The following is a 17,891-nucleotide window of genomic DNA, read 5'->3' on the forward strand; positions in this document are numbered from 1 at the left end:
TACGATGTTTCTTTCCTTGTAAAAAAGTGTCCCTTTAATTTGCGGCATCGCTGTAAACGCCTGTTACTTGTTTGGAGGATGTCACCGGACTCCCTTTTAAAAAAACGCTCAATTTTGAAACTTTAGCGTTAGGTGAAACTGTATTAACTCGGCGAAACGTCTACGGCAAATTTGTACTTATTGGTACCTTCTTGTAAATTCGGCATTAAGTACAATACGTGAAGATGATTCCTTCCTTGTTAAAATTCAGTGTCTTTTTCGCGGACTGCTGTAAAAAGCCTGTTGCTTCTTTAGAAAGTCGCCGGACTCCCTTTAAAAAACGCTCCATTTTGAAACTTAAGCGTTGGGAGAAACTGTATAAACTCTGAGAGGCTGTCCGCAACACATTCTTAACTATTTGGGCCTTTTTGTTCATTCGGCATCCGTTATTCACGACTATATTTCTTTATCTGTGTAAAAACGTTTGTTCTAACGATGTAGATGTAGCCTGTTTAGCCTGTTCTCAATCAGGCTAAAGCTGCTTTCCACAAACGCAGGGGCGGAGGCACACATGGGGTTAATTAATGACAGGACTTCCCTGAACAGCCGCTGGGTCGTCTTCCCGAAGACATTAACCTGCGTCTGACAACGTGAAAACATCCGTCAGATAACGACTGTAACACACAGGACGAGCACACATTTGTTCCCTGCAGACTCTGAGCTGTGCCGCAGCCGCAGTGAGGCCCAAAAACCCGAAGACGAGCGCAGAAATGTCCGCATGTGAGTTCGAGTCGCTGGAGAAGTGTCTGGAGTCTCACCTGCCGGAGGCCGAGCTCCGAGAGGTGAAGCGCATCTTATTCGGGAAGGAAACAAGGTGAGTTATCGCGAGATGTTAGATACTACGATTAGTTTTACTTCTGCTGTTTCTGTACAAGTTGTTCTGGGTGAATAATTGCTGTGCTGAGTGGACTTTGGTCAGTGTAGGAAGAGAGTCGCAGTCGACAACCTTTAACCTGTCCAAAGTGAGGATTACTCAATAGTGTCGAACTTTATACATGCGGTTTCTGTGTCCATGAAGGCAACACAAGTAATAATAATAGTAAAGGTGTTATTGCTTATGGTCTGTCCAGCACACAAACTGTAACTAGAGAAGTATTACATCACATACTCAATAATACACAGGGGAAAGTAATGCCCTGAAGAAGAAGGAAATACTTCTTTTTTATCGACTAATCCAGAGATATTATTTATTCATTGGTTGCTTGTTTTGTCAATAAAATGTCCAAAAATATAGAAAAAATGACCTATGGTAATATCCCATGGAAAAAGGTGAACTACTCAAATAGTTTGTTCTGTCCAACCAACCGTCGAAAACTCAAAGGTTTTCGGTTCTCTAACTAATATGACAAAGAAAATCAGAAAATCTTCACATCTGAAAGTCAGTCAGTGAAGATCTAACAATCTCTTCCCCAAAACTACATAGTGCACCTTTAAATGATTAAACTAATTTGTGTCAATGGACTAAAGTTAATGTACTAATCCTTTCATCTCTAAAACAAACTTTTGTCACCAGGGTCATGTGGTTCATCTAAACATACTATCCATTTGTCAGTGTGACTCCACTCTTAAATGCCTGAGACACCTGACATAAACGTTTTATCATTGTGCTCAGTCATTACGAAGAATCAATGTTAAATGTTCTCACTGTTCTGTGGTTTGGGTTTCCTCTGTCACAGGAAGTTGGACCTCCCGTCATGTGCCGTGGATGCTGCCTCCGAGCGTGACTTTGAGCTGAAGGGTTGCGGGTTTGAAGCTGCGCAGGAACAGCTGAGGCCGCCCAGAAGGATCCGTGTGGGACTCATCCAGCACCGCATTGTTCTGCCCACTGATGCCCCCATCCTGGACCAGGTACGGACTGAGACCACTGACTGTATGAAATAAAGACGGGAGCTTTCCTGAAAGTGCCTTAAACTTGCATTCTTTCTAATGGCCAGCAGGAGGCGACTCCACTGGTTTCAATAAGAAGTCTGATTGTATGTCAACTTACGAGAAAATTGCCCTCCTTCTCACCTGTTTTATTTCCTTAGTAGACAGTTTCCTAATGAGTTCATGGTCTCAATCACTAGCTTCAAGTCTTTCTTCAACACAGCATGATGCTCATTTTGTACATTTTTGTCTAAATTAGAGTAAAATAGACGATAAAGGAGGGTATGCTTTTTGGTGTGGACTTTGCTATTACAAGTCACTACCACAGCGTGTCCTCGGGCTCTCGGTCAGAGGCATTTGTATCTTTTGCAGCTCCACCCTCTCATCCAAAAATGATCAGTTCTGGCCCCCGCAACGGCTGTCCACAAATCAAGTATAACGGTGGTTTTACCTGTTGTGGTATCAGTGGTGAAGAGACAGACAGGATGCTGTACATTTGATATTAACTGTTCATGTAACGGGTATAAATCCTCTGGTTGTCCCCTCCACAGATTAACGCCATGCATAACCGGATTGGTGAAATGGTCGAGGTGGCAGCCATGTGCGGTGTCAACATCATCTGTTTTCAGGAGACCTGGAGTGAGTGCTGTCATGAGTACAACTGCACAGTACAAATGAGCCAGTCAGATAGACTAACCTGTCTTATGCCATCCACAGCCATGCCTTTTGCTTTCTGCACCCGCGAGAAAGAACCATGGACGGAGTTTGCAGAGTCTGCTGAGGAAGGAAACACCACACGCTTCTGCCAAGAGGTGAGATTTGGCTACAGAGCTCTGCCACAGTGCAATGACACGCTTTCACTACTGAACACCAGCCCGGTAACACTGCAATTCTGTCATTAGCTGGCCAAAAAGTACAACATGGTAGTTGTTTCTCCAATTCTGGAGCGAGAAGAGCTCCACGACACTCTGTGGAACACAGCAGTGGTGATCTCCAACTCCGGGAATGTGCTGGGAAAGAGCAGGAAGAACCATATTCCCAGGGTCGGAGACTTTAATGAGGTAAGTGTGCGATTCCTGTTACACTATGTGATCCACTGCACCTGTCTGAAATTAACGTCACCATGTTTATTCACACTCAGTCTACATATTATATGGAGGGCGACACTGGCCACACGGTGTTCCAGACACAGTTTGGGAAGATAGCTGTGAATATCTGTTACGGGCGCCATCACCCTCTCAACTGGTTCATGTACAGTATGAACGGAGCTGAGATCATCTTCAACCCCTCAGCTACTGTCGGTGCTCTCAGGTAAGAGACGAAAATTCAGTTACTATTATTTCTGACATGGCTGAATTAAGTTGGTAGAGGGGTGTAATCTAAGCTGCTGGGCTGTTTCTAACCCTCTCTTTCACTATGCAGTTCCTGTGATCAAATATTATATGCCTCTATGTTCTCTGTGTGGTAATTTGAACACAAATGATTCTTGGATTATGCAACATGTAATTGATCAATATATTGCGCTTGAGTCCCTTTAATAGTTGTCTGCTTTGCGCTCCAATCCATGATTTTAAAAAAATGCAATGTAGTGACAGTAATCTTCGTCATAGTGTCAGTGTTACTAAACCTAGTGTTGCTGTAAACTGTACAAAAGTTGTTGTTAAATATATACAACAGTAGTATTTGTCTTCTTTCTTTCTACAGTGAGCCCATGTGGCCTATAGAGGCCAGGAATGCAGCGATAGCTAACCACTGTTTCACTTGTGCAATCAACCGTGTCGGGACGGTAAGTCGGTCTATAACTGCTTTAACACCAAACTGCAGGGCTGTAGACAAAATGTTAGACATACTGAGGAACTGAGTCCTGCATGTCAGTAGCTGGTAGCTACAGTCCTGCCCAGTCCCACTCCCCTGCTGAATAATCCCTGTTGGAGCTTGTGTGACTTTATGTACATTCTTGTATTTCACTCAGGAACATTTCAAAAGTGAGTTCACATCCGGTGATGGGAAAAAAGGTAAGAGATTTATTTTCCTAAAATTGGGAAAGTTTCATTTAAAGATGCAGTATGTAAGAATCAGCTACTTATTGAATTCTTAATCAAAACAAATATTGGGCAGCATAACACCAGAGTAACCACTAACTGCAGCTGCCTTTAAGCAAGTTAGCCTAGTGATCCGTGACTTGAGTACAACCAGACTGTGGGCTCGGAAATCATTAATTTTAAAGTTTTAAAATTGATTCTTACATCTTTTAATTTCTTCCACTTGTATGGTTGGCTGTGTGTAGGTGAATCTAAACTCGCACTTGTAAGTTTATTTTTTAGGATAACCTTTCCTGGTCTTTTGTAGCTGTCACTGGCAGGGTGAATTATTTCAGTACACTTACAGACAGCTGTCCTTACTTCTGCAGCTCACCATGACTTTGGACACTTCTATGGATCCAGTTATGTGGCTGCTCCTGACGGCAGCCGCACCCCTGGGCTCTCTAGGACGTCTGACGGACTTCTGGTGGTAGAAATGGATCTCAACCTGAACCGACAAATCAGCGACAAATGGAGTTTTAAGGTAAATATTAATCTGACGTACATACATTTAAGCAGCCTTTGAGCCATTTTGAGCTACTTTAAGAAAGTTTGTGTTTCTTTGGTCCTGCAGTGATTGGATTGTTGGGAAAGGTTTCTGGAAGTGTTGTACTGTGGACATTATGACAGAAGCACAGTGTGTTCTAATGGACTTCTGTTAATCTTTATGTCCACTCTCCATGCAGATGACTGGGCGGTATGCTGAGTATGCAGAGAAACTTACCCAGGCTGTCACACATGACTTCAAACCCAACATAGTGAAGGAGTAGATGATGTTCCACTATAGTCCATGAATGAAACACACCAAGTGCAGTTATTTTCATTTCATTTGACATTGTATCTTTGTATTTGTCAGTCTGTCAGTTTGGCTCTATCTTCAGTTTATCACAGAAAACTAAATTCAAAGTCAAACCAGGGCCGTGCTCTCTGTTTCTTTGTATTGGATAACTAACTTGTCTTGATTTCATTGGTGATTTGACACAAGCCTGGATGTTTCAGCTCTGTGACGGTAACAATGTCCACTGTAGCCACAGATGACAATTATAGGATAATGCTAAATGCTGAAACCAAACTGTAACAGTAGCACAAATGGAGAAGAGTCCGAAAGTCAATGACCTGACTTTGTAACGTTACACAGAACTATCTATCTTATCTTAAGCTTGCCAATATTGGCTAACAGTAGCCATTGTAAGCTAAAGGTCAAAATAGACCAAATAAGGCAGGTAGCAGCTGAGTGTAATCATTCATTTCATTTACACATTTAACCAGTTTTATTGAATAATTCATTTGCTGTTGAAGCAGTCTGTTTCCATTTCAATTAGTTTAGAGTAGGTTCAGATTCTTCTGCAGGGTAATGTGACCATGCTACTGGGTGTCACAGCTGGTGCTCATTGAGTGGTGTAGTTTATAGTCCTAAAACCTGGAATTCAGGTAGTGTTTTTGCACATCCAGTTCCCTCGTCTCAAAGTCAATAAGTTTTTTTTAATTGGTTTTCGATTATATGTCTGAAATAAGGTCTGTACCAAACTAACTCTAACTTCACAACTTGTAAATTGATCAGTTTATAGAAAATGTGTATAGTAATTGTACAATAAGACGGTTAGTGGTGGTGACTTTAAAGTCATGCGATTGTTATGTAGACGTGTGATGTAGTCTGTTTATAGCCTAATGTTAGCTTTTTACTTCTAGAGATTACATTTATGCTTTGAAAATCACAAAGTGTTGTTCATCTGTGAAGATTATCTTGCTGAACAAAATGTGTAAGTATCATAAACTTGTGTTTGTGTCATTTTTGTCAATAATCCGAAATCCAATTTAATAATCCCAGACTTTATGTGGAGGCAACCAGGGAGATGTCTCCGGGTTTGCCTTAAAAAAAATGTCATCGCTACACCACTCTATTGAATTCATAAGGGTTTCATAAGGGTTGTTATTCCCTCAATCTCTGGCTGAATGTTAGCATATGATGAGCAGCTGTAGCTCAGGAGGTAGAGCAGGTCACCCAGTAATTGGAAGGTTGCTAGTTTGACTCCCTGCCATAGCAAGTTGTCAAACCAAACCCCGAACTGCTCATGATGAACAGGTTGGCAGTGTAACAATGGGTGTAAAGAGTGGCCAAAAGACTAAAAAGGGATACAGAAATGTATGTGTAAGGAACATTAACTATTCATGTATCAGGAAAAAATGACAAGGATGCATCGTATTTTCAAACCCTTTAATTACAACATCATAAATGCAGCTCTATGTTTCATAAAAAATAAAGTTTGTGGTTTTAAAACATGCTTTTTGTTCTTAGCAAAAAGCACACCCAGGAGAATACCACTTTTCATAGATTCAGAAAAGCTATTTCATGGTTACATTTTTAATTTAAATAACACAATTATGTCAGGTTTGAAAAGCATAGTGCAAAAAACGTTTACATATTACCAAAATTAAAAAATACAACTGAGGGACAATGAGGAAATTACCTGGTCTTCATTGCTTTCAAACTGACAGAGTCCAATTTACACCTTTTTGTTCTGCAACATGATCAAAACGACCAAACAACGCATCCATGACTCCAAAACACAAGATGCTGAGCTGTTTTTAATCCAGTGAAGTGAGGGAAACTGGTGAGTTCATGTTTCAGTGTGTTCGTCTGCAACTTCCATAGACACACTTGCACTTGGAGTATTGCATTGATCTAAGTTTGTCAATTGATGTGCGTGTCACACATTTGGGCATTAATTACCTGAGACTCTCAAAATGCAACTACTTCCTGTATTCCCTGTTGATAAAATTATCAGAATAAAAAGCGGCCGACAGGTGAGTTAGCAGGATTTCTTCAAAAGGCAAGTGGAGGTGAGGCTTCAGTTACGTCACTACTGAACAGCACAGCTAAATTGGATATACTAAATGTTGCCATCATCAGCCCTGAATTATGTGCACATTATTTCCTGGTAATTCCTATTCTATGTCACGATTCCCACATTTCATCCATTTTTTGAAATACTCGGCTCACAGTTTTACATTTGAATAGCTTCAAATATATGAGCAACAAGAGTCATTAAAACTGAACAAAGACGCAATAAAATTCATTTGAACTAGCTGCTCATTAAAAACAAAAAGAGTTCAACTTATATTATTGAGCCTCTCAGCTGTTAATCCTTTAGGGGTCGTATAGTAGTGACTGTATACAAGGGAAAAAGCGCAGTGAATCTGCCTCTCATGAGCAATTAGCACCAAAGATGATGGCCCAGGGCATCTGAGACAACGGACAACAGGTGGAGCCACGAGTCCAACACTGTTGACCTGCAGCATCAAGTCACTACAATGATGAGCTGAGAAAGAGTTAAATTGAAATCCAATCATCACTGTCCATCAACTCTCCTTAAAGACGAATAGGATGTCCTCATCTGTCCCATAGCTCCGCCGAGCCTCCTCGAAGTTACTGATGCTGGTGCAGCACACCCCTGAATGACACACACACACGTACACACACAAAATACTCAATAGATTAGAAATTTGCTACAGTAATAACTTTGCTGATGCCTTAAAGGGGCACTATGTAGTTTTGGAGAAGAAATTCAAACTCAGAATTTTAATATTTACAATATCAATGAGGTAATAATACAAACTCAGAAGATTTTTTTTTTCTCCATTACTGAATAAACAAGCTGTTCTCAGAGGAAAGTATGGTCCCAGAACACTGTTTGAAGCTAGAAAAGAAGGCAGGGTCCGCCACATATAAACAAAGTAAAACATTATTAAATTGTGTTGTCCTTTAAGGTCAGTTTGTTTGTTCAGTTTATTCAGTCATGAAAACAAAGAGAGTTTATTTAGTTTGTTTGGGCATTAAAAAAAAAAAAAAAAAAATCAGTCGATGAAGATCTTTCTCTTCTGTTTAAAATTTCTTCCCCAGACCAAATTCTTTAAAAACTAATGACATCCTCATCATTCAACTTTTTGTGTTCAGTAGTAATTTGCTAATGGCAGCAAACACACTTAAGATGGTGAACATTATACCTGCTAAAAATAAGCATGTTAACATGATGACGCTGGCATTCAGCTCAGATCATGCTGCACCCACAGAGCTGCTGGCATGACTTCATTTTGAAGTTGAAGTTCATTCAAGTTTCACTTTGCATGATCAATCACACATTCTTGATCCTAATTATTTCAATAGTTTGCTATTTCACAAACTGTTGTTCTGAATGCATACATTAAAAGGGGCACTATGTAGTTTTGAAGAAGAAATTCAAACTCAGAATTTTAATATTAACAATATTAATGAGGTCAGAAATATGTATTTCTTTTCCATATCATAACAAGCTGTCTGTTTTAGTTTGTTTAGGCATAAAACAAATCAGTCAGTGAAGATCTTTCTCTTCTGATTAATATTTCTTCCCCAGAATTACATAGTGCAACTTTAAGTAACAGCTTTTATCAGGGCACCAAATTAGCACAGCCATCAGCCACATGCTGGTAAAATAAGAATTGTTTTGTCCAAACAATTACTTACTTACTTTTACAATATCTGATTGGTAACACATCATAATGAATAGCCTATAAATACTGAATAATCTGAATCTGCAAAGTAACTAGTGACTAAAGTTACCAAATGAATGTAGTGGAGAGGAAGTATAAAGTAGCAGAAAATGGAAATACTCAAGTAAAGTACCTCAAAAGTGTACTTAATAACAGTACTTGAAGTAAATTGTATTCAGGTTTATTTCATCACTGCTTGTTCGAAATTTTGACACAAAGAGTTTCATTTTTACTGCAAATGACTATCGGTCCCAAATATCGGTTTTCAGACTCCTTGATTTCTAATAATTGGTATCAGCCCTGAAAAAGCCATATCAGTCAACCCCTACCTTTAACATTACATTTTCAAAACCTTTTCTCTGTAGCTTATCGATACTATTTTTATTCAAAAACAGTTATGCCTCACCCTGCCTGTGCTTTGGACATATGAGAGATTACTCACGATCAGAATAAGCAGGGTTGTTGTAGAAAACACTGCCAGTGGTCCTGTTGAAGCCGCACACGACCACAAAATGACCCTGGTACTCTGGCTTCCTGCAGAAACATTTCTGACCCACAGGCAGGAAGCAGCAGTATTTGACAGGCGACGAGCAGAGCTCACACGTCAAGACGACAGCATTGACCAGCACGATGGCGACATGGCCCTGCTCCAGATGAGACTGGATTTCCTGAACTGTGACAGAACTACGGAAACATGATCACAGACACATATCAGGTGTTAGGTTTACTTTATCTGAGGCAAAAGCGGGGGGGTTGTCCATATGATCAATAAGTAACAGAAAACTCACCACTTCTTCACCATCACACCTTTGCTGTCTGCTTTAAGGAAGAGCTCATTCACTCTGTCTTCTTCTGTGTCAAAGTGTTTCTTATAAAAGGACTGTAAACCGTAGCAAAGACAACAAAGTCACACACAGAACTAGGGACATTCAAATCTGTTTGGGAACACTGACAGCATAGACTCTGCAAAGTACCTGATTTCTAAAGCCCTTATCGACGCCCAGAGTCTGCGTGCAAAAGCAGTGTTTAATTCCTAGATGGCACATGAGGTAGGCCAGGTCAATAGTCCACACACTCTCTGTGAGCTTCAGGTCCCAGCATGCTCTCTGAAACTCCTCATCACTCACAGGATGGAGGTACCTGCAAGAATACACAGTGACAGACTGTAAATGACTTATATGCATGGCTGTATCTATCAGAAACGCAGCTGGGCTTATACATAAAGCAAAAAGATTCACAAGTATGATTTCAGAAGTTGGAAACTTCACTGTGCACTCACTTCAGGACCATCCTGGAGCAGGCTAACCCACAGTCCCAGTGGTACAGCTGCCGAATGACGGGTACATTCAGCAAGACGGCATCCTCTGAGAAAACCCGAAGTGTTAACATTAGTTGGTCTGTCCCATCTGTGCACTGACGCTGCTATCAAAACACAATGCTAGCTAGCTCAACAGCATGAAGTTGTTGATATCAGGTCATGTCACTCACCTGTCATTCTGCTGTTTTCTTTCTGAGACAACCAGCCGACTAGCTAACTCAAGACAAGCTGGTCAGTCTTACTTACAGCACCAGTGCCGGGGTTGGGTTTCCTCATCGATGCTAACTGGGAGAAGCCAGCTGCCCAAATGCAAGTTTAGCTCTCAGGCTAACAGTATCATTAACTAGGCTGCTAACACAGCGAGGCTAGCTCTTCGACGCACACCGCTGTTAGACATACAGTTATTCGGTTAGTAAAAAAATAAAAATGAAGATTAAAAGTTAAAAAACTATATTTTATCAAGTTTTAATGACGGTGCCTCTGTCCTGAGGGCTCGCCTGCTTCCACTTCTCTGTTGCTTGCTAGCATACGAAGTCTTCTTCTTCTTCGTTGGTACAGCTTCTTGTGTTCGGTCATGTTGTCTCATAAAGTGGTGCTGCCCCCGTGCGGTGCGGGACACTCACCTTTAATCTGTGACTGAGACTGGAAGGAAACATTTCTTAAAATCATTCATGACATTTACACATTTTACCAGTTTTATTGAATAATTCATATGATGTTGAAGCAATCTGTTTACATTTCAATAAGTCAGAGTGGGTTCAGATTCTTCAGAGTAATGTGACCATGCTACTGGGTGCCACAGCTGGTGCTCAGAGTGGTGTAGTCTATAGTCCTAAAACCTGGAAATCAGTCAGCATTTAAAGGAGGTTAAATGCCTGAATTAAGGTCTGTGGTTACTGAAGTTTTTGTTTACACGTTTTGTTCTGCGACATAAAATACATGATGTCCCACAGTTTATTCATAAAACACTTACGTCTCTTAAAAACGTGTCTAAATGAGACTACAGAGGTTGTCAGGGTCATTAAACGTCATCATCTACTCATCTACTCAATAGTCCGTCTTCACAGGCCGACTTTAGTTACAAACTATTCTAACTCTTAACTTTACAACTTGTAGATTGATCAGTTTATAGAAAACGTGTGTAGTAATTGTGTAGTAAGACACTTTGTGGTGGTGATGTTTAAGTCACGCGACCGCAATGTCGTTGTTTATAGCCTAACATTAGCATTTTATTTCTAGCGATTTAATTTACGCTTTGAAAGTCACAAAAGTGGAGTTCATCTGTGGAGATTATCTTGCTGAACAAAACGTGTAAGTATCATAAACTTGTGTTTGCCACAGACATTATTTTCAGTTAGCCTACCGAAATATGTCATTGCTACACCACTCTATAGGCATGTGAATTATGAAAATAGAAAGTGACGCCCACTGCTGCTACAGTTATTCAGTTAACTAAAAAAAATGAAGGACAAAAGTTAGAAAACTATATTTTATCAAGTTTTTATGACAGTGCCAGTTCAGTTCACTTCTCTGTTGCTTGCTAGCCAAGGATGTCACATTAAATCTGGATACAGCGTTGAAGGTGGAGTCCAGTTCGTTCCTATGAAAGCTGCTCAGTGGCACATGAAGTAAAAACTGGCTCAACCTCATGGCTGTGTAGTGCTGAAGTCATGCCTTGTCCAGTGTGCTCTATGGGACTGGAAACTTTGTATGGTAGTGAATGAAGAGAGGCAAATCATTTTTTGATCCCACCTGAATTGTGTCATGATCTACACATATGATGTTTGTCAATTTAAGTCGAAGTTTGTCATCAAATTAATTTAATATCAGACTGTGAAAATATGTAATTATAAAGACTACACAGCCAAGATTTTCATCTTTTTTAGTACCTTTTCTGTGCCAAGTTGGCGGCCATGTTGGTGTTGATGACGTGTGTTGAGCGTCTCGATGTAGTTCACTGAGCCGTTTAACACAAAACTAGATGATATTTTACTTTAATAACGACAAACTGCGACTTTCTTGACTTGGAAAATGATCTTTTAAATTGACAAACATCATATGTGTAGTTCAAAAATTATTTGTCTCTCTTCATTTACTACCATACAAAGTTTTTCTGAAAAAAGGTCCCATGGGGTCCACCGGAGGGGCGTGACTTCGGCTCTCCATTTATTCTATTTATTGATAATTTTAGTTGATTTTTGACTTTTATCAACTAAAGTTCTTACATACAGCCCCTTTAACCATTTTTAATAAATCATTCATATGATGTTGAAGCAATCTGTTTCCATTTCAGTTGTTCTGGAGCAGGTTCAGATTCCTCTGCAGAGTCATGTTCCTGTGTCGATGTCACCGTGCTACTGGGTTCCATAGCTGGTGCCCATTGGCATCTGTGTTATAAAAATAGAAAGTGACAGATAAGCTGAGGGGTAATGCTTCGTCTTTTATTCAATACAAATTACTGCCAGTAGGCAGGAAAGTGAACACTAGAGGTCGACCAATAGGACTTTTTCAGGCCGATTATTAGAAATCAAGGAGACTGAAAACCGATATTTGGGATCAATATTCATTTTTGCAGTAAAAATGAAACTCTTCGTGTCAAAACAACCAGTGATGGGATAAACCTAAGTATAATTTACTCAAGTACTGTTCTTTAGGGCGCCTCCCTTGGGAGGTGTACCAGGCACAACCAACTGGGAGGAGACCCCGGGGCAGACCCAGAACTCATGGGAGGGACTAAATATCCCATCTGGCCTGGGAACACCGAGGAGGTCTGGAATTCCCTTCTTAGCCGGCTGCCTCTGCGACCTGACCCCGGATTGAGTGGAAGATAATGGATGGATGGATGTTCTTTAGTACAATTTTGTGGTACTTTACTTTGGTATTTCCATTTTCTGCTACTTTATACTTCCTCTACACTGCATTTATTTGATAAATTTAGTTACTGGTTACTTTGCAGATTCAGATTATTCAGTGTTTATAGGCCATTAATTGTGACGTGTTACCAATAACAGTTTAGATATTGTTGTGGGCGGGACTTTGTCTGAGAGGATGTTGCATCAAAGCCAAAGTAGCACATTTTAAAATTAGTTTATTTTATCAGCAGTCTGACAGAAAAATAACCGACTCAATAATCGGTAAATGCTGAATATTGGCCCTGATAATCGGTCTATCTCTAGCGAAAACATGAAGGATCTGTCACTTACTGTTTCATTGTCAGCATCCTCATCCAGATGTGTGATTTTCTGTTTCTTGTAAAGTTCTCTTTTTCCCATGCATGTCAGCATAACCCAGTCGGCAACCACGGGAACCTGAAGGAAAACACCCTTTGTATCATTACGTTTTCTTGAAATCAATATTTCAACTGAAGAGACCAACTCACCAAACTGAGAAATGTTAAAGCTGCACCCAAGTTCACCACGGTCGGTACGATTCCAAACTTTCCTGCCTGGAAGATAAAAGAAGGCTCCAGGTTTTGTCAAAGCAAAGAGAACACACATTTTTGCTGATGATCTCATTTCCATTTCAAGATTTGTTCAGGCCTCACAGTTCCATGTACAACGACGTCGAACCGGATCCCGTACGCTTTGATTAAGGTTCTGGTTTCCTCTCCATCAGGGGTCTTGTAGTATTTTGCAAACCTACAAGCAGTGGGTTTTTTTAAATACATGTTTTCCTAGCTTAGACTATTTATTAATAAGCGTTTTTCACATTTTGTTTTTTCACCTAAAGTTGAATCCAGGCGCCACATTATTGGTAGGATTTTTGTTGTCCAGCCTGCGGAAGCTGTAGCTGGGGTTACACTTCCCTGCCCACCAGTCCAGGTCACAGCTCCAGTCGATAATAATACCGAGGATACCACCCTGTATATACACAACATAAAACAAGAACAATAAATACATTATTTAATTTTCAGAATAGAAAACTCCAATTCATCCTTCAGCAGTGTATAAGTGCAGACAAATATGACACTTTAAAGGGATAGTTCAGGCCTTTTGATGTGGAGTTGTATGAAGTGCTTCTCCCTTGTACCTGCAGAAGATGACTGAGCTCTCCACCCCTGTGGAGAAACAGCTTGTAGCACCGACCGGAGAGCAAAGCATTGTATTGCTCAACGGTACTGACAGCAAGACCTATTTTAGCCACCTGAATCATATTTATCCGTCCGTACAATGTCCATATTCCTACGCACAAAAGCACCTGTGCCTGCCAAGCACTGTATTACGCTGCAGATGAGATGGCAAAAATGTTCAAAACACAGCGTACACTTAAACCAATATATATTTTCTCGGTGGGCCCCATTTAAGGTAAGGTAGATAAAATACAGCTTGCAGTCAGTACCGTTTAGCAGTACAATGCTCTGCTTCCCTGCCGGTGCTACACGCTGCTTCTCCACACAGGGGGAGAGCTGACCCCTGAGCACCTCATACAACCCCACAGCAAAAAACCTGAACTATCCCTTTAATCACTTGTGAAAGATCTGACAACTGAAATTCAACAGAGTTACATATTGTGTTATATTGAACTCTGAGCGTACCTTTACAGCCATGTCTTGAAATTCCTCTCCAGCCTCTGAAACGATGTGTTTGAGGCGGAATATGGGGCAGTCAGGGTCTTTTGTGCGATTGAATTCACACCTCTTCAGGTATGAGGAGTTAATATGTGGCAGTATGTTCCTTCTGAGAAAGAAAGGCAGACAAATGTTTGATATAATGACCGACACTAAAGCAGCGTGTTTGCATAAACCGGACTGATAAGAGCCTGCGTCTCTCCACACATTTTTCTTTTTTTACAGAAACACTGACCTGTGAACGTTGAACTTTGGGTATGTTATGCTGTTTTTGATCAACACAGTGAAGTTCTCTGCTGCAGCCAGCAACGCATGTCTGTGGGACAGAAACAGCAAGTCAAGCCATATCTCCTATATACTATAAATACTATTACATTGCAGGTATTCTTACTCAGGCAGCTTAGTGTCTATTTCAAGAGGGCACCATGAGATCACTTCACAGGTCTTGACAGTTGTGGAATAGTTTTCACACAGCCCCGTCAGGATACCTGAGTGGATATGTATCTGTATGGTATCACATCATTTACAGCTGAAGAGTGAGCGCATATCAGTCAGAAGCCGCCCGGTGAGGAAGACCTACCATTTCCTCGAGGATCACTGTATCCCTCGATACAGTCACAATCATCCACACAAGTAGTGGATGGGTTTGGAAGCTGGAGGAGAAAAAAACATCTGTCTGTTATTGTGTCCACTATGTGACACTGTGTACATATCAGAGTGCCTTTGTAGTAGATTTACAGGCCTGATCAGGTTGGTGTGTATGCAAGCTGAACAATAACAATGAATCTGAATAATGACTTCTCCATTACATTCAAGCATTAAAGCTTTACAATTGCCTGCTAATTTCATTGTTTCCATCCAATTCAATAAATATGTGAAAGAAGTTGGAAAATGCCACAGTTATACTTCTGTAAACAGATCTACTTGCATCATTGTGTGATCTCCATAACCTGTAAGATTGCAGGCTGTTACAGTCGGGTAGCTTTCTTTCCTTTGTGAAACTAAGTGAAAAATGTTTTTGCAGGAGAAATTTTTATTTTGTGCTTGGAACCAAGTGAAGATGATTTTTTTTTAAATTCCACACATGGAATTTTTTTTATTTTATCGGGAAACAGAAATAAAAGTTCTCGTAAAATTTTCTCGGTTTTACGCATAATAAAAATAAAAATTCTCCTGATGTGTTTACACAGATGGAAAAAAGAAGCTTAGTAAGATTATCCTGGCAAAACTTTTTTCCTCCACCAGATCACAAGTCATAAACACAACTTAGATCAGACTTGACCAGTATTGAAAAACTTAAAAATCTTAACCTGATGGTCAACCTTATGCCAAGAGGAAAATTCAAGGGATCTCACTAAACTTATAAAGCTTCATTGTCTGGATACCCTGAAAATTTTACAGCAATCCATTCAATAATTCTTGAGACATTCTTAGTCTGGATCAAAGTGGTGGATCGTCTGATATTGCCATCCCCTGAGATACGCCGCGAGCACGGCTAGCCAAACATCTGCTGTCCCAGTTTTCAAAAAGTGAAGATTACATATATTAATGAGGACATGTGTTGTACCCTTGGTTGGACAAAATAAGAAATGTAAAGACGTGGCCTTGGGCTCTTTAAACTTGCGATACATTTTAAAATATAGATTCTAGAGCCTGAAAGAGAGGCCAAAGCCGGTACAGTATTAGGAAGCAAAACATTTTGATGGCGATATAGCTGCTGTTATATACACATTTTTTGCAATTGCAGGATATTTTACAGTTTAACAGCAAACTTTATTGTCTAAAATGACATCAGTGCACTGAAACAGTGAATTGTCCCAAGCATCTTTATATCTATTTTAATCTCTAAAAAAGTTTTCATATCGTGCATATGGGGCAACATAAACTCTGATACAGATTTATCTGTGATAGGCTATTATCGGGCAATAATATCAGCCAGCCGATATATCAATCAGCTCTAATAGTTTCTGACATATTGGGATCAATTTTTTATCATTTCATTGGGCTAATAATTCTTAGGCCATGTTGTCACTCACCTCAGGACAGCGGGCCTGAGTTTGAAGGGGGGTAACGACCATGTTTGTTAACACAAAGAATGAATCACCACCCTGTTCGACAGAAGAGAAGCACAGATGGAACAAAGCGATGAAACAGTCTCACTCACAAGCAAACTGTATAGATCAGTTAAGCACAGCTGCCACAGAACTGTGGATGAAGACAAGATGGAGAGTGGACATTTGGTTTGTGTGTGTTTGTAATTAAGATAAAATGTAGATTTGAAACCTGAGGTGGGATAACATAATCAGCCACATCCCAAAATCGAGGGTCGGCATCAGACATGTTGGTGAAGGCAAAACCTTTCACTTTGGTGGTGACTGTACTGAGGACGGAGTCTGTCTCCTGGTAGGCCTTCTGCACCACACACACATACCTGCAGGATTACAGCAGTGGGATACTTTAAAGGTGCACTATATAGTTTTGGGGAAGAAGTTTTACTCAGAAGAGAAAGATTTACACTGACTGATTTTTTCCAAACCTAATAAACAAACTCTCTTTGTTTTTATGACTGAATAAACAAACTGACCTTAAAGGACAACACAGCCTCATACTGTTTTACTTTGTTTATATGTGGCGGACCCTGCCACCTTTCTATCTTCAAACAGTGTTCTTGGGACCTTACTATCCTGTGAGAACAGCTTGTTTATTCAGTTTTGGAAAATAGTTTGTTTTATTACCACATTAATATTGTTAATAATAAAATTATTCTCCATAGCTACACAGTGCCCCTTTACAATGCCCTCAGATCATAACAAATCACCAGGCAGCTCATTACAACAGTATTTCTTGACTAGTTTAGCTTCACCCCATCCCAGTGCAGTGCTGACACCACACTCCCACATCAAAGCTTCATGTCACTTACCCCACCACGTACAGCACCACCAGAAACTGGGTGAACCTGAAGACAAATCCTACCCGTATACTTGGTATAACCAGAGTTTTTGGCGTTTCATAATCAAACACATAATGCAGAAAGCTCTGGCAGCAGCCTGCAGTCTTGGACATCGCTGCACCACACACACCAGTGATGGACTGCGCAGCAATGATGAGTGGACATAGCTGCTCGTATACAAATCATTGTATTCAAATCATATTCACCTCATCGACACGTCTTTGGCCTCAGCATGTTCTTACCTGTAGTGAACATGAAGCAGGTTTAAACACATGATACACAGTATGGGCTGGGTGGTAACACTTTCTCCTTTTTTGACTATACTAAAAGTGTGTGATTTGCAAAACTCACATTCATATGAAAGTAATAACTGTAATGTAAATGTACAAATGTGATCACCGTGATATTAAAGGGTGTTTAAAAAGGTTTAATCCTGTGTACCTTGTATTTTGGTGTAGTAAAGTTAATACAACTACAAATGATGATTTGATTTACAACACTAATGAGGTAATAATATAAATTCAGACATTTTTTACATAACGG

At 40.2% G+C, this 17,891-nt stretch overlaps 3 protein-coding genes across 3 annotated transcripts; 1 reads left to right on the forward strand and 2 right to left on the reverse strand.

The window, feature by feature from the left end:
- The first annotated feature begins 600 nt into the window (after nt 1-600).
- On the forward strand, nt 601-5,760 carry upb1 (ureidopropionase, beta). Its single transcript, XM_073465646.1, has 10 exons — nt 601-853; nt 1,716-1,887; nt 2,457-2,544; nt 2,623-2,717; nt 2,808-2,966; nt 3,047-3,216; nt 3,610-3,691; nt 3,878-3,920; nt 4,316-4,470; nt 4,673-5,760. Exons 1-10 carry the CDS (start codon nt 750-752, stop codon nt 4,754-4,756), a joined length of 1,152 nt encoding a protein of 383 aa, XP_073321747.1. The 5' UTR covers nt 601-749; the 3' UTR covers nt 4,757-5,760.
- Nucleotides 5,761-6,187: 427 nt separating this feature from the next.
- gucd1 (guanylyl cyclase domain containing 1) lies at nt 6,188-10,361 on the reverse strand. Its single transcript, XM_073465647.1, has 6 exons — nt 10,002-10,361; nt 9,793-9,877; nt 9,488-9,653; nt 9,302-9,393; nt 8,956-9,197; nt 6,188-7,438 (listed from the first exon to the last, which is right to left on the reverse strand). The coding sequence occupies exons 1-6, from the start codon at nt 10,006-10,008 to the stop codon at nt 7,347-7,349; spliced, it is 684 nt and encodes a 227-aa protein (XP_073321748.1). The 5' UTR covers nt 10,009-10,361; the 3' UTR covers nt 6,188-7,346.
- A 153-nt stretch (nt 10,362-10,514) lies between these two features.
- On the reverse strand, nt 10,515-17,461 carry p2rx4b (purinergic receptor P2X, ligand-gated ion channel, 4b). Its single transcript, XM_073466132.1, has 12 exons — nt 17,319-17,461; nt 16,682-16,829; nt 16,435-16,506; nt 14,979-15,051; nt 14,790-14,886; nt 14,634-14,714; nt 14,366-14,507; nt 13,555-13,691; nt 13,376-13,469; nt 13,211-13,276; nt 13,035-13,139; nt 10,515-12,218 (listed from the first exon to the last, which is right to left on the reverse strand). Exons 1-12 carry the CDS (start codon nt 17,459-17,461, stop codon nt 12,186-12,188), a joined length of 1,191 nt encoding a protein of 396 aa, XP_073322233.1. The 3' UTR covers nt 10,515-12,185.
- Nucleotides 17,462-17,891: the final 430 nt, after the last annotated feature.

Source organism: Pagrus major, chromosome 5 (genome assembly GCF_040436345.1).
Source record: "Pagrus major chromosome 5, Pma_NU_1.0".
Lineage (NCBI taxonomy): Eukaryota > Metazoa > Chordata > Actinopteri > Spariformes > Sparidae > Pagrus > Pagrus major.